This window comes from Lepisosteus platostomus, chromosome 28 (genome assembly GCF_059453375.1).
Source record: "Lepisosteus platostomus isolate fLepPlt1 chromosome 28, fLepPlt1.hap1, whole genome shotgun sequence".
Classification (NCBI taxonomy): domain Eukaryota; kingdom Metazoa; phylum Chordata; class Actinopteri; order Semionotiformes; family Lepisosteidae; genus Lepisosteus; species Lepisosteus platostomus.
This window is the reverse complement of record NC_142638.1, coordinates 1,844,118-1,861,446: the sequence shown is the minus strand read 5'-3', so window position 1 is coordinate 1,861,446 and position 17,329 is coordinate 1,844,118. Positions and strand designations below refer to the sequence as shown.

The following is a 17,329-nucleotide window of genomic DNA, read 5'->3' as shown; positions in this document are numbered from 1 at the left end:
ATGACAAGAAAAGCAAAGCAGTGAGCCAGACACATCTAAAAATGGCCGTGTCTGTGACTACAATGTCCATCGAGAGGTAAACATTGTGTAGGTTAGGAATCATTGCTTACAGTACAGAAAGAGCAGCAGGGAGCAGAGAGCAGCATCAGCCGGTGGTAAAAGTTCACAGCAGTGTGACCGAGATCACAGGTGCTGTCTGAACATCTGTCTTGAACAGATGCTGAAAGCTGATCAGGGACCTAGCAGGTCTGGGTAGTTAAAGGTGACCAGGGACTCAGGGGCTGTGATTTCAATGGGTAGTTAAAGGTGACCAGGGACTGAGGGGCTGTGATTCCAATGGGTAGTTTATTCCATCACTGCAGATCCAGGGATGATAGTGAACAGGCCCGGGAGGTGGGGGACTGGAGAGGAGGAACAGGCAGTGTGGTTCAGGAGGAGCAGTGGATGTAGGAGGGACTGGAGACAGACTGCGGCAGAGAGTCAAAGACAGCAGTGGGCAAGAACTAGTGTTTGGAATGGATGTGTGCAGCCGTAGGGAGCCAGTGGTGGAGTAATGGTGAGACATGAGAGAAGCAAGGCAGAGAAAAGGCCAGGAGGAGCAGAAGAATGAGCTGGAGACACTGCAACGATGGCCAGCCAGAAGGGAGCAGTTGCAATTGTTCAGGCATGAGAACTGGTTGAAGGGTAACTTAAAGAAGAGCATCTTAACATCTTCACTAACAATCCAGTTCCAGTCACTTCAGAAAGAAGGCTCCTTGAAGCTGAAAATGTGAAGAAAAGCAAGCTGGAATTTCTTCAGTTTCAAATAATTCTTAAAAGTGCACTGTATGTTACAGTGACCATGTCAGGGCAGATCTTGCTAAAGAACATGACAGTACTTCATGATCACCTTACACATTCAGTTTGATAACCAGCCCCTTTCTGTCTGTTTCTCCCAGTTCAGGGTTGAAGGGGAGCAGGAGCCTATCCCAGAAATAACAGGAGCAAGGCACAATACCCTGTGGACAGGATGCCAGTTCATCACAGGGCACTCTCAGACACGCACTCACTCCTCACTCCAGAGCCAATATCCCCAGAAGCCAATTATCTACTAGTGCTGGACTCTGGGAGGAAACCCACCCAAAGGAGAACATATTAACTCCACGCAGATAAAACCCCAGGTCCAGAATTGAGCCCAGGACCCCAGCGCTGCGAGGCAGCAATGCTAACCACTGCACGTCCGTGCCGTTCGTGTTTGATAATATGTTATTATTATTAACATAGAACTTGACCTTAATGTGACAAGCAAGCATTTGGCTTGATCCTTTCTTGAAGAACAAGCATTCATTACCACTGAGTTAATATACCCAGAGTATCACTATTTGCTTTTTTTCAGATGAGAGAGGAATTACTGCTGCAGCAGACATCGATGCACAGTTTATTTTTTAGTGTCTGTAAATTGCTTTGGAGGAAAGTGTCTGCTGCAAGCCATTAATTTAGGCTGTGGAGTCCCTTAAGTAAGCTCTTCATACCTCTAGAGATGACTCCTCTATAGTCACACCCAGACTCTACCCAGGCTGCTCATTCAGCAACCCACACATGCTGTAATGACTTCAGAATGGCTTTTTACTGCCTTATGTTTTGTACATTAGTGAACTGGTTACACAGCATTATAGCACAGAAAAGATGGCACACTAATATGGCGGAAGAGATTAACTCAACTAAAAGAAAAAAAAACAATGTGCTATATCGTGAATAGAATTCGTATCTAGAAAAGCTCGATTTAATTAAATTCACACGCACTGAGAAGGGGGAAACGGTTTTAATACCAAACATGACGATGTCTCCCTCTGGCGGTGGACTTCATATTCTTCAGACCTAAAGGAATTCTGGTGTATCAATTGCTCCCTCTGCTGGGTTTTGAGCACCAGTCTACAGAAACCCAAACGCACAGACGACTAACATTCGTGTGAGACACACTGTACAATGTAAGGCAGTTCATGGCAGCTGACATCATTTGCGTTTGAAGAAATATATAGAAAACCGTGACAGAATTAAAAGTAATCCATAGGTAATCAATAAAATCCTGTATTACGTACTGTAATGCGGAGAAGGCAGGCAAAACAAGCCTATAACCTCCTCGCCAAAAGTCCTCAACCGCTGGCAAGGTGGAAATCTGTCGCCTTAGGTGTGTATCAGTCACGACACACTAGAACTGAGACTGAGTGATTCATTGCCGTAATTCACTTCGAAAATCTTACGGAAAATAATTGCTTTTAATATCTACAGGGAAAAAAAAGTGTTCCTGAAAACGTTATGTGGGGAATTTGCAAAAAAGTGTCACCATGTTGTGCAGACAAAGAATGTCATGGCATCCACAGCGCGTTTACGACTCCGATAGCCTGTCACGATAAGAATGCGCACATTGCGATACCCCTTGCGTCTGGCGCATCAGTGTCATAGCGCCACTGTCGCGACATTAAGTCCATATATCGCGATATGACATACCCCGACAAAACGCCCCCGCCCCCCATGTCGCGACATGGAGTCCACATATCGCGATATGACAACCCCATCCCCCTTCATGTTGCGACATGAAGCCTCGTGTATCGCGATATGGCATATCCCGGCAAAAGTGTCCCGCCCCATGTCGCGACATGAAAGACCCTATATAGCGATATGACACAAACTGTCACGCCCATGTCGCGACATGAAGCCTGTATATCGCGATATGACATAACCACCCCCCCCGGCAGAATGCCCCGCCCCCATATCGCGACAAGTAGTCCATAGGACTACTGCGATAGGACGTACCCTGACAGGATATGCTGAGCCCATGTCGTGACACAAAGTCCATATATCGTGACACGTCCTATCTGGGTATATCATGTCCTGATATGAGACCTTTGTTGCAACATCGGTATGGAAGCAAGGCGCCAGTCGTGATATACACTGCCGCGCTATTCATGCGATATACATGGGTCCCTATCATGACATGCTGCGGAGGTCTTGTCGCGATGGTATCCCACAGTTATTCGTTTGGCAACAGTGTGTCACAGCACGGAAAGAAAAGGAAAACGTGTCTTAGAAAATAAAAACCATAGATCTTACAATCACGGTGATTTTACATACATTCCAACCACAGGTTTATGTCATAGATGGTATTGCCATGTGTCATGTCTTAGTATTATTCACATCTAAGGAGGCTCATATGTTTATGGATATTGATTGTTTATGGATATCGATTGTCTTTATAATGTTAAGGGTACGAGCTAAACAGTAACAGAGCGCTTGAACTCGGCAGACGGGGTCACTGGAGGTCAAAGTCACCGTGCATGGTCACGTCATCACCGGGAAAACAAGGCGCTATATCTTGGGCACGAAAGCAGTACAAACGCTACTTTCAACGGAACAAACCGGCACAAAAGCTGCACTAACGAACGAGGTGGGTTTCATCGTTTGTGCTGTCTGTAGGGGCCCAACTTCACGGAGCTGAGGTAATGGCTGAAAACACGGCAGATGTCGTTGAAGCTTTGAGTCTGCTTTTGTTTGTTTTATATTTCATGTTATGCAGCAGAAGTCTCAGTCTGATCACAGCTATCTAAAAACATTACAGATAATCAGCGTATTGCACGCACATAATGATTCTCACTCCTCTTTGGTCTAACGTGCAGTTAAACATCGGCGTACACAACAAGAAGGGAAACGACTGGCCGGTTGAATTATTCCTGACCCTATCAAGTAATCGGAGGCGTTGCGTTTGGGGGTTTGTTTTTAATTCGTTCGCATGACGAAACCTTAGAAATTCACGTTCAGAGCATAAAATCTGTTTGGTTTAGTTAAAAAAAAATGAAAGTGGACACATTTCACGACAGTGAATACATAAATACAACTTAATTTAATAACGTGCACAACTATACAAAGTAGTTGTAGTGTGTTGTGGTTAGATGTTGATCCAATAAACCTCTAACCGGCGGTTTCCTAAATCAGATCATATTCATCTTAAGTGCTTTTTTTCCTTTCCTTTCTTCCCCTCGATCTCTATATTATCAATACATCGATTTACTGTTTGATCTTGTCATCTCCTGGTCTCATGTATTTTGAATATCCTGCCACTAGTGGGCGCTCTTCAGCAGTGTTGGTTTCTGATGAGGCTCCACACAGCTGGGTTTGGGGGGAGCAGCTTAATTGAGCTTGGAGATGAGTGTACAGGAATTGTCAGAGTAAGAAAAAAAAGTCCTTTCTATTAATACACAGCTTTTTTATGACCTCTTCTTGCTTAAAGTGCTACAGCTGGAAAGGCAGGCGCTAGTATTCTATAAATTATTAACTTTTTCTTCAGGAAGACATGGTCCCCAAGTTAAAAAAGCACAATTCAGAAAATGACAGTTATTTGTTAACCTATTATATTAACAACCAAAACCCTCATGAAGGTGGCAATGTCTTATTAGAGAAATTTTCACTCATTCTTTTTAATTTCATTCTGTTGGTATCTAGCCAGAGCAGCCTGGTGGCACAGTGATTTGTGTTGCTGCCTTGCAGCTCCAGGCATGTACAGTACATGAGTGTACTGGTCACACAGCATTAGAGTGCAGAACAAGGGAAGGAAACAATATCCTATACCTTGAATGGAATTAGTATCTAGAAAAAGCTCAATTTTAAGTCACACGCTGTCTGCATGGGGTTTGTATGTTGTCCCGTGTTCATGTGGATTTCCTCCAGGTGCTCCAGTTTTCTCCCACAGTCCAAAGACATGCAGGTGGATTAATTGGCTTTTGGAAAAATTGGCCCCTGTGAGTGTCTGTGCCTGTGTTTGCCCTCTGATGCATGCAGAGTATAATCTAATGATAAAGTGACATTCAGTCTCAGACTAACAACCTCTGGACCACAGGGCCAGACCTGAAGCCTGTTGAGCAGCTGTCTCTGGCCTGTACAATCCATCCCCTTCTGAAGAATTCAGCTGCGTCCCCAGCTCTGATGAAAGAGAAAGTCCTTGCAATAAGTCTGTGATTCTAACTGTATACCTCTCTATACTCTACTCTGTATATCAGCTGCACTGTAACTGGTTTAGTGCCGAGTCGTCCCTGTTGTGTTGGGTTCGCCATAGCTAGCTCATCACATGTGACTAAATACTGAGGGGCAAATCCAATCAACTGAAATATTCTCTGCAAACAAAGAGTGGTAAATAAAGGCCAAGAGCATTATAGGATGTGTGTCTCACCCCCTTCATTGTGAATTTACACTACTTCCATCTGGGAGGCACCTCTGTTGTAAAAGTAACAGACAGGAAATGTTTCATCCCTGCAGCAAAATCTCTGTCAGACAATGTAAAGTAACTCTCTTATCTCCTGTAACATTGTGGTAAAGTCTTCTCTGCTGGTAATGTCTGTCTTCCTTGTTTCGTTGGACTGTACCGTAAAACAAATTTACCCCAGAGGATGACAAAGCTTGGATTAGAGTTAAACTGAGGTCCACTAATGAAGCGGTTGTGTGGAATGTAGTTTGGCCCTCCAGTCAAGATATCACTGTATATGTCACGGAGTATGTTATTAGCCGACTGTGACTGGTTGTCACTGGAGGTTGATAGGGATATGTCGGCCAGAGCATTCTCAGCTTATCATGGAACAGTGCCCCCTGGTGTTTTGACAGCTGTTGTGCACATCTGGCACGCCCAGCCAGAGCTAACCTTTCTGTGATGAGGCACTGTAGAGCTCGAAATTGTGAATTTGTTTTGTAATTATGGTTCCAAATACAGGACCCCCACATTGGACAGAGGTGTATGAGCAGGGAGGCTGTGACTGGTTTCAATTATTTGGAATATGGCTGTAACTTAGTCTCTAGTGGTTTGGGAAAATCTCTGAGGTTCTGAACTTCTGTGTCAGGATTAAGTGAGTTCTATGAAACATGAACTGTGATTGTTCCCTTTCGATTAAAAAATTCGGTCTAAGGTCATTAACAAAGAGGCACGTTTAGTTTGAGTTATTCTTAACCCAGCCATTTTATTGTCTCATTTATAGGGCTGACCTCATTTTACTAAATAAGCTCTCTCTCAAATTTCACAACGTCGCCTGGCTTCCAGTTTCGGCTTGACAGCTTTCATATCTGTATGGCTGTCCCTGCTGAAATGGCTCTCTTCCATCTTCCCAGTGTACAGGGTTCCCAGGAATTCTCCAGATGGTAGTGCTTTCCCAGGCTTCGTGACCCCCCTTCTCCGTCCTGCTTGAAACCAGAGCCGCCCACATCTGTTTCCAATGAAGGCCGGGGCCGTCCTTGGGCTGAGCACGGGCCTGTGTCGTCTCGCCTCGTCTCGCAGGGAAACACCACCAGTGCACACCAGCCCTCGAGGACAAATCAGCCCGCAGGTCTGGAAGCAGGACAGGCAGCTCAAACACACTGCAGGATATTTTGTTATTTGGTCAGCAGATCCTCTAGGTTTGAAACTACAGTTTTGAGCTAATTTTCTATGCAGCTGATCTTCTTAAGATTTTGGCTAAAACTAAAATCTAAAAAAAAAGAAAGATAAAGCTAAGCTTGTCTTCAGACCTACAGTACACTATGTGTACAATACTACCAGAATTCAGTCTGTTGAAAAAATGGGAATCCAGACATGTATTATCTGCTACCCTGTCTCCATCTCCCACAGTATGGAGCAATATACAAGACCAGACTAGTGCATTCCAATCTAAAAGTCAAATTTAGATACAGCATGACGAGCAAAATGCACAGGAATGGCCCTAAAGCACCTTACCTTTACTCTCAGTGTGCTGAGAACTCATATGTACAATTTTAAAATCTTGAGGTTTGAGAAGAAACAGGTGTTTCTTTTAAATGTTTGTCGGTGAATATGTTGTCGGACAGCGCTAAATTTCTTTTAAAATAAATCATGCTGTCCGAGCTAATTATATCCCCGGGTTTTATTTGCCTTTGAAAGTTAAAGCCATAGAAAGCCACGGATTAGAAGTTACAGGCTATTTAGCAGAGCTTGCAAATGCCTGAAAGAAAGAGGCACCTACATTTGAAGCTGGAGCCACTTTAGTTTAATTCAAATGTTATTTCACTGGGCTGTGTTGCAAGGTTGGTTGGCAATTGATTTTAGTGCTATTTAATGACATCGGGAATTAATAAGCAGTCTATCTTTCTGACAGTATTTTCTATAACAGAATTTGCTTACATCAAAAAGTAAAACCGTTCTATAGGTATCACAGTACTTATGTCCCACTATGAACTGCAGTACTGTACTGCTATTGGTTTGCAGACCAAGGAGCATTAGTGGTGCATGTGATATAAAGGATTCCCAGATGAAGTGATGGACTGGCGTCCCATCCAGGACTACTACTTGGGCTCTGCATTGGAAGACAGACGTCCAGAGGTCCGCCTACCACCCTAAGCCCACGGCTTGAGGGCACAGGCCTCCTATCGGCATCCTGACCCTGCTGAGTCCGGAGCTCGGAGCGCCTGGCCTCATCATCCTGTTTTTATTTCCCTGTCCTTGTTCCGGATCCCGTTCTGGTTTTTAACTTTGTCTTGTTTCGTTTTGGATGAATCACTCGGATTTGGACCTTGGACTTCGCCCTGGACTCCTTGGGCCCCCCGAGCGCCAGTTCACCGCCGTCACGCCCCCGTTTGTCAACCTGCCCAGTTCCTCGTCGTCTCCTCCCCGTCGTCCTTCTCCACTGACTTCCGGATTTTACTGTCTGCACAGGGTCCTGAACTATGCACTGTCACACAAACCGCTTCTATGAAACAAAGGGGACCTGTAACCTCAGCATATGTAGATGTGCAGATGCGACTTTTTTCACTTTTCTAGTACGGATCACCTTCACAGAATCCATGGAACCCCTGACCCACATACGTATTGAGAATCTGTAGTCCAGAAACCCGTTCGGCGCAATTAACCCCAGGAAAACTTCCGAGGCATATCAAAATTAGGTTTTTATTTTTGACTGTTTGCTTTGAGATGAATTTGCATATCATAAAATGAGAAATATACAGAGTTTTGTAAAGCATCTGGGAGTTAATGTTCAGTTTCAGATTCAGTTCTGAACAGACGAGACATTCCCTCACATGTTTGGATCATGGTCTTCATTTGCAACCATTCAAACAACTACTCTTCCACTTTCCCAAAAGCCAGTGACCCCACCAGTACCCTGTGAACAAGGGAAGAACGGCTGCCCATTAACAGTGACAGATACACATAAGTCCAACACTGCATTGTGAGTGACGCTCACATATTTATTTGCAAAAATAAACCTGACCCCAGCCTGCCATCCTTACCGACAATTATGCCAAGTGAATCCCACGTACAACGATTACAGTACTCGATTACTGTAAACCCTCGACCAGTAAGAGACGCCTGCAGCTTGGTAACAATTTGAACTTCGCCAAAGTTGAAAAGACGCCGTCAAATCTTGTATGCCTACAAACCAGAAGTGACCCCGCTGTTCGACTGTCTCCTTCTTTTACCCTGTGGATAAATGGTCCACACGCCCTCGGCTCAAATCGCCCTCCCACCCAGCTGTGGTGACTTCATAAAAAAAAAAGCGCAGCATTGGTTTGTTAGCGTGAGCTTGCATGTAACAAACAGGCCGGTTGGGCTGCAGTTCTCTGGCTGAAACTATTCCCTGTAGGGTTTCCCTGTGAGGTACGCCGAGGCTCCTTCATTGTTGTACAGCCCTTCGCGCACAAAAGGAGAACTGAGCGTGCAGATTCGGGTGCGGAGGGGGGGAGTGCTGTCGGCCAATAGCAGACGACATCCTGCTGCTCAAAACCACTCTCAAACAGGGGAGCGCAGGAAGCCGGGTAGCAGTCGCGAAGAGAGGGCAGCCGCGAGAACAGGCGTCTGCGGAAAAAGCGAATGATAAACGCGCCGAGTGCAGCATCTTGAGGACGAGAAATATTGTCTTTGCCTTCGCGCCGTGACAAGAACACGCAGATGGTAAGCGACTCCGCTCAATTCGGTGGTTATGCTCGGCCATACCTCCTCTCTCCCTCCCTCCCTCTCTCCTTTTTTTTTTTTGAAGGCTGGGTGATGCGCACGCATTGCTTTGGGATCCAAATGCATTGTATTACAGGTTTTCTCAAAGGTGTACAAAGCGTTCCCTCATGCATTCGTTTTTTGTTCAGAGAATTTCCGGATCCCGATGGCTCAGAAATAAAAAGCCGTCTTAATTAGAACTGTAGCCCCGTTTTGTTTTTGGTTTTTTTTTTTTACCGTGAAAAGAATGTATTTTCGGGGAGTGGAAGCCGAGCGCAGACGCACTGTACTGTATGTCTGTTCCCTGGCTGAACGCGGTGGGGTCGTGCTGAAATGTTCCGCTGGGGGTGGGGGATTAACCCGGGTGCGAGGTTAATGGGGAGTGTGAGGTGTGCTAATCTGCTCGGTCCTGTGGGAACCAGTGGCGGGCAGTGTGGATACCCGGTGCAGTGTCTGCGCTCCAGCATCACCAGCACGGCCGCCCAGGTGTTTCATCGAGGGGGTACACGGAGGTAGCCTTCAGGTAGCCTTCAGCGCGTCCGAGAAACACTGGCTGTGAGGCGGAGAGAGAGCGGTTCGCATAAAATGTCCTCGGTATTTTTCCATTCTTACGTAAACCTTGCACGGCAAATTACCGTGGTTCCCCCTCCAAGAGGGGCTTGAAATCGGGACACACGCAGATTGGAAAGGGGCTGTCAGTGTGGCAGGGTCGTGCGCTCCGCTGTCTGCCAGTTCTACTCTCAAATACGGATTCTGAAAACATGTTTGGTGCTTATTACTTTAAAAATATATATTTCCTCACATATGCAATGATAACGCTTTCTCTGTTAAAGTTTATATAACTTGTTCATCAGAGCGTATTCAAACGGTTCGTGACTAATCGGATTGGTGCCTCACCTGCATTCCCTTTCAAAACGCTACTCCTGTCGTGTGCGCATCAGCACAGGCATCCTACCAGTGTGAAAGCTCCTGTGTAATAACGTAAACTTATCTTTTTCTCTGCATGCCTGACATGGTTTCAACTCCAGAGCCAGTTTTGCGTGAGTGGTTGTGGTTTGTCGGCGCTTGAAACGAGCTGTCACTTCCGCGTGGAGGCTTAAAACAAGCGACAGCACTTCTAACAACACAGTAGGCTGTCTTCAGTCTTGATTTGGTGGTGCAAAATAAAGGGTTAAGAGGAAAATCGTTGAAATGGAAAATCTGCTTCTACTTACCAGTGTTCATGCTCCTAAAAGGACTTTAGATCTGTTTCTAATTTTTTTTTAGCCCCTGGCTTTTTTTTTTCTTAAAGCGAGGCTGGTTTCTTTGAAAGTTAAACATGAAATAAGTTTAAACGACAGTTCTGGTTAAGCTTGTCTTTTTAACAGATACGAAACTTTAAATGCACTTTACAGCAGTTCAGGGCCTTCTCTGTACAACCATATCAGCCTTCTGAGCTCTGTGTTTTAGACGTTTAACAGATATGCCAATATTTATAGTAATAATAATTGCTTACACTTATATATACAGCTTTTCTGGACACTCCACTCAAAGCGCTTTACAGGTGATGGGGGATCCCCTCCACCACCACCAATGTGCAGCCCCACCTGGATGATGCACAGGGGTGTTGTGGTTTCTGAGGAGCTGACCTCTGAACGTGGTCTGTTCTGAATTGTTTCAGATGTATACAGTCCGAGAAACTGTGCAGCAGGAATTAGAAGAGGGAATGGCTCCGCTGTGCACATGTTAGAAGCAGCTTGGAATGGTGCTGATATCTGCTTATCTCATCAGATATTCCACAAAAATGTGGGTTGTGTCTTGGCACGATTCAGCTTGTCTCGACTCAGAAGGTCTCTACACAAATTTTAAACCAAAAAAAACAAAAGAAGGCTAGGGTAAAGTCCTTCGCAAACTTGCAGTAAGTGGCTTATAGATCTTGAGATTATCCCAGATTTTAGGGCATTAAACAGAGTAAGAATACAGCACCTCCACAATCCCCCAAGTGGGACAGTTATACACTGCAGGTTCACCTAGGAAACAGATGGTCAGGGTGAGATTTTTTTTACAAACATTTGGTACATGACTGTGATTTCTGCACTGGACAAAGGATAAAACAGTCTTATACCCCTAACTACCAGCCCTCCACCCTAAAAACTACTTTTTTATGCATTTGCATTTTAGAAATTCCTGTTGGGCACTTTGGTTTAAGCAAAAACCTATGGGCTCTCTTGCTGCCCTGTCCCTGCCTGTCTCAGTTTGGCTTTGTAATTGTATGAACCTTGAAGCCCTGATTGTCTTCAACAAGCTTGCGATGCAATGAGTCAGGCAGGCTTTTGGTTGAAAGAGCTCTGTACTTGCAGTACACGCGAGATCTGTGAGCCTTGCGGATGTGGCGCTCGGCGATGCAAGGCTTCAGAAATCCCACTGCACAGGAAGCCAGGACTGGTGCCGAGACTAATGCAGGATTGATACTTTTTCAGCGAGACTATCAGCGGCATTGGGGGTGATAATTACAGCTTTAATTTGTTTTTGTGTCCCTATAAAGTACCTTTGAACTCATGTGTTTTATTAGTTTAAAACACAAAAGCCAGTAACAACAAAGCAGATGAGTTGCTTTCAAACTTATCTTGATCTGTGGGTTTAATCTTATTTGCATTTCAAACCTGGTGCTCAGACATGAAACCGGTTACTCATTCCTAAACCCATATGTGCTCTTTCTCAGGGCTGAGTTAACTTTCTGCACTTTCCTTAGGTTGCTGCCAGTGTAATTGTTTTTGTCTGTATGCTTATGTCAATATTTTCACAGCTTATCAGGAGGTATCCTGACAAGAAGAAGCAGAGATCAGTCTTTGAGAAGAATATATTCTTTGTGATCTCTAGGATTGAACCCTAAACTCAGAGGATAATTAGTGGCTTCTCATTTTTATTGTTTATAGGGAATAATTCCATTTTCTAACTGCTTAATCCAATTCCGGGGGTGCTGGGGAGCTGGAGCTTATCTCACCATGCAGTGGGTGCAACACCAGTTCAACACATGGGACACACACAAACACACTCACACCAGGGCCAGTTTTCCCTGAAGCCATTTAACCTGCCAGCATGTCTTTGGACTGTGGGAGGAAACAGGAGCTCTCAGAAGAGCCTCACATGAACAGGGGAAACATGTGGTCTCCACACAGACTCCCAGGTATTGAACTGAACCCAGGGCCCCAGAGCTGTGAGGCAGCAGTGCTGACCACTATATCACCAAGTACGTGGAAAATCAAAGCCAGTAAGTGCTCTTTCCAGAGCGCCGAAAGGCATGCAGGTGTTTTGCACTTTAGCAGTGGGCTGTGAAATATTTCATATGATCTGTTTGCTGAAATAGTTCACCAGCAATGGCAGCAAAGAACAGCAAAGTATGGTACAACCAGAGACCCACAGCTCATAAGCAATGAATTGACTAGAGCAGGGCTGTTGATACTAAACCACCAGTGTTTTGTTTACAAGATAAAAGCAGTGATACTTTAGAGAGAATAAAAAGCAGCAACCACTTCATGCAGTTTCTTGAAAATATCCATCTCAGGTTATTCAGAGCCTAGAAGCCACTGGGCAATTGGACAAAAAACACCTTATCCCATATTCTGCGCCTCTTCTGTGTTTCACATCAGGATTTTAACTTCTAGGGATTACATGGTTATATGATTTTGCACTTCCTTGAATTTAAGGAAGGGCCACACAGTAGCTTAACATCTGCAAATCAATACAGTGGTCAAGGAAAGTAGCCCTAAGTGCTGTTGTGTAATCATTCAGGAGTTCTTGCACAACCAGCTTTGGAGTACTATATCTGTAGAAATCCATAGCTCGGGGCAAGCGTGGCTCTGCTTATGCTTTTGAAGAGAGTAGGTGCTGTCATGTACGGTAAAGTAGACAGCAGAGGACACCAAGGAGCTCTTCCCTCTGGAATGCAAGTAGATTTCTCTGCAGTCTCACAGCTCTGCTCAGCCCTGATTGCTGCATAGCAGAAGTGCTGCTTTACTGAACCAGAGGCCTTTCTGCTGGACTGGTGTATTCTTGCGTAAGGATGCAGTTCAAGTTCTGTACAGAAAGATCCATAAAGATCAGTCACCTTAGTGCCAGGTCTCATGTCCACTTCATTCCTTTACTCAGGACTAAGTACAGTGAAGTGACATCACAATTTGAAAGGGTACAGCGTCCCAGGTTTCATTTTTTGGCCAGAGGAGAAAGGTGTATTTTATTTAGTTTTATTAAATAATTAGATTACAGTAAGTAAAGATCTTGAATGGTTGGAAAACTTAGAAGGCATTGAATTTATCCAAGAACCAAGATTGATGCTCCTAGTATAAACCCTTGCACAGCCTTCAGAGAAAGGAAAGACAAACTTGGTTAATTGTGTAAAATTTATATCTGCATCTATAATCAGACTGTGATGGGGTCTGTGTCATTTTTTACTTCTTTCATATGCCCATGAGATGAAAGTACTACAGCACGTGTACTTTCACAGTATGTGTACAACACTCCTTAGGTATAGTTGTAACCACCACAGGAAAATGGAGTTCAACCTGTGATTTCGGGGAAGTTAACATTCAAAACAATTCCTGGCTTAATGTTTCTTTAGTTTCCTGATGGATAAATTGCCAAACAAATTTTATTTGCATGAGTTTGAATTACAGCTTAGCAGGCTGAATCATTTCACGTCTCAGCACGCAAGGCAAAGGCTAATTGTGTTTATCTTCTGTGTGGAGTTTAATTAAAACTTACACACAATTATGTGTACGTACAGCCGCCATGTTTGTATTGTAGCACAGCGTGCAGTTGTGGGTGATCATGTCGGAGAGAGGACAAGGTGTGTCCCATCGTTCCGTTTTAACACAAGCCTGCATGCTGCCTTGTGGTACATCATTACCAGTCCCTTATCTATTTTGATTGCTTTTGTGCTTCATTGATAGAACCTGCAGGAATGCAAGTTTTACCTTTTAAAAAATGTTTTAAGCTCGAGTGTATTGACAGTCTGGATGCCATAGAGTGATTCTGATTCTCATGCAACATCCATGTCTATCTGCCAAGTATGTTACAAGGAATTTGATCGGGTGCAAAACATAAAAACAATCAATTATAGCTATGCAGTTAATAAAAGACCATCCACAGATCCACAATTATATACTGTACATGCTCCATCCCCTTTTCATGTGTTAATGACGTCTTGAAGACGAGTCTGTCTGACTTGCGTTGTCTAAATTGAGTTCATAGCATGTCGAATGATTGGTGGATCTGACTCATGGGCATGTTAAGAGTTGTATCTACTTAGGTTCTCATCCCCTTCGTACAGGGGTTGTACTGGTGAAACTGAGTTGAAAAAGGAATTGATTAACAATACAAAGCTCATTAGTGATTAAAAGGTGTATAAAAGATGATCTGTAAGAGATTCACACGGTCACTTGAGCTGTAAAAATCACAGTGAAAGCCTCTTGATGCTTCCTTATTCTGCCAGCTGTCTGATAGTGACGATGTTTTAACCCAGACTGGTGGTTTAGCTTTGTTACCTCGCAGAGCTGGGCCTCTGTGCTGACTTGGGGTGCTATCTTGTGTGGTGTTTGTACGTTCACTGTTATTCGGTTTCCTCCCACAGTCCAAAGATATACTGGTAGGTCAGCTGGCTTCTGGGAAAATTGGCCCTGGTGTGAGCGTGTGTCTGTGTGTGCCCTGTGTTGGACTGGCATCCCATCCCTGCCTTGCACCCATTGCTTGCTGGGATAGGCTCCAGCTCACCCTTGACCCTGAATCGGAAGAAGTGATTAGAAAATGGATGGGTGGTTTTATCCGGTTGCCCAGGCTGCTGTTGTAGTAATCAGCTCTTCCCTGAGCAGATCAATATTGCAGGTGTTGGGCTGTTGTTCTTTTGACACTGCATAAAAATGTCCAACTCCAAAAGTGAATAAGCTTATTTTCTCCTGCTACATTTGAATTATTCAGTCTTAATATACAAAAAATTGCAAACCAGATAGCCTATCAAAGATCAAGTGGTTATTCAGTTAACGTTGTTATATTTATATGTACATCACTTCCCACATTATATACTAAGTAATTATATGCCATCTGTGCCTTTAATTAAAGTATAAGTTATACATGCACTTAGTTTGCATTTTATTGAGACAAATGTGCAATCAGTAATGATGAAGTGTTTTCTAAATTGGTTATTTCCATGGATGGCCAGTTCTTTAAATTAGTGAGTTCTAGGATTTCTTAAGATGTCTGTGAAGGATTACAGAAACACTTTCCATTTCGGAGAGGTGTTGAAATGCCAGGCATTGCATGTGCCTCTGGCCTGTTCTGTCCCTTTGAATGTCAGTCTACTCCTTGTGCAGGGATGCTGACACTGCAGGTCAGAGCACTGACGCTGGGGATTTTGATGGTGTCATGCATTTGACCTCGAATTCGGGTAACAAGCTAACTTCTGAAGTGCTCAAAGTATCATAAACACCATAGAAGCCACACAAAACTCCCGCCATCCTTTGTTTAAAGGAGTCTCAGGTTAAGTACAGAACTTTCCGTTCAGTTTTGTAATCTCTCAGTAACTAGTGGGATTATTTTTGCTTGTGAAATAGTGAGAAAATTAAGACTTGCATTCAATCAAATCCATATCAGACTTACCCCTGTTACTTACAGAGCATTCTCAAGACACTTTACATGAATTATATGTATAAATATATACTAAGCAGAAGAAAAACAAAAAATGTATGAATATGTAATCCAAAGAAAGAATAAGGTTAAGAACTGAAGGACATTGAAAACCAGCAGGTTTTGAGGTGAGATTTCAAAACATCAGGTGTGTTATTGACATGATCAGGAAATGGATCCCAAGACAAGAGACTACCTCTGAAAAGTCTCTGTCCTCTCAGTGAGGAGCCTAGAGCCAGCGGAACAAAGAAAGCAGACTGGCATGTTGGGGGCAGTAAGTCTTCAAGGTGCAACGGAGATAGACCATGCAGTGCCTGGTGGGTCTACAAGAGAATTTCAAACCCAGTCCTGTAGAGAGACTGGTGGCCAGTGCAGGTTTTTCAGCACAGGAGAAATATGTTCACACTTTTTAAATTTGGTCAGTACTCAACCACCATTAGCAAATCTCTGTGGTTCAGGTTTTTTACTGTGTGTTCAGGCACGTAGCACCTGTCTTTATTGCATACATGTGAAAACTCAAGAGAGACGGGCTGTGTGAAATGGCACGAGGGAGGCTTCGAACATCCTGTGTGTTTCTGTGAAGAAATGGTCAAGTGGCTAGCAAGATTACCCATCAGACCACAAGACAGAGATCCATTCAGCAGTGTTAACACTGGTCACTGTTATGCAAGAAATACAGTAAGACTTCCATTTCATAGAAGATTGATCCAAACTTCTGGTTACTCTAGAAATTATTCATCATTATCATTTTTATGCACAAGTTTTATTTACTCCCAACCTCCAGCTGGCAATTGAAGAATCTGTAGAATTTTGTGCTAGAAATGGCACAAAATAGTTATAAAGGTGCTTGTGCTCCATTTAACTGGGTTGCAAAAAGCATAATCGCAGTTTTCTTATCTGTTCAACATCACATGCAAAGTGTAGGTTATATGTCACTTTTTAAAAATGTCTGATATCCAGAAATACGAGTTCAGAAGTGCAAACTGTGTGCAGTGCATACAAGCACAACGCTACAGAAGCATTTTGAGATGGTGCCGATCAAACACTCGGTCTTTCATTTGCTATAGTCCCAACACCAAGATCCACTCAGGAAATACAGTAATAAGATGAGTAAGTGTGTCACAGTAACTGGATGAAAGATCACAGTTTCAAGTGAATAACCGTATGTGACACCTTCACATGCAATCAGAACTGTTAGAAATCAATCCACACAAATCACCACAGCTCTGATGGGCATTAGTGCGATGAGATAGGAGCCATAGTTGATAACTGAAAGTGCTGTGACTTGCAATTTAAAACTGCACGTGAAAGACCCTGTTCAGTTAATAGCTTTCCTTCTTTTTCTGACATGGACATTTTTAGATGCCTGATTTGGCCGTGTAGAATATATTTTTACCTGGCATGCCAATGCCAACCACTGTGCCACCATGCTGCCCCATGTTGGACGTTGGCAACATAATTTTAGAACAGCGATAATTCTGATTTGGATTTTATTAACAAGGTTGATTCTGACATATGGAGGTGCTATTAACTTTTACATATGATATGGTACCCGTTTCCTTATAAATGATAAATAATGTATAATTAAATTAAAATGTGATGTTTTGGTATCATTTTTACATCATGCAAGACTGAACGCTGACCATTTAAAAGAGTTAAACCATGAGTTTACCATGTATATTTGTTTATCGTTATTAAGTACAGTAGGTAAACTTTCCC

At 43.6% G+C, this 17,329-nt stretch overlaps 1 protein-coding gene across 1 annotated transcript in view; it reads left to right on the top strand.

The window, feature by feature from the left end:
- The first annotated feature begins 8,720 nt into the window (after positions 1–8,720).
- Positions 8,721–17,329, top strand: part of limd2 (LIM domain containing 2) — a 34,290-nt gene continuing 25,681 nt past the window's right edge. The window contains exon 1 of the mRNA XM_088623222.1: positions 8,721–8,914. Within this exon, the coding sequence (XP_088479348.1) occupies positions 8,912–8,914 (3 nt within the window). The 5' untranslated portion in view covers positions 8,721–8,911. The remainder of the gene's footprint in view (positions 8,915–17,329) is intronic.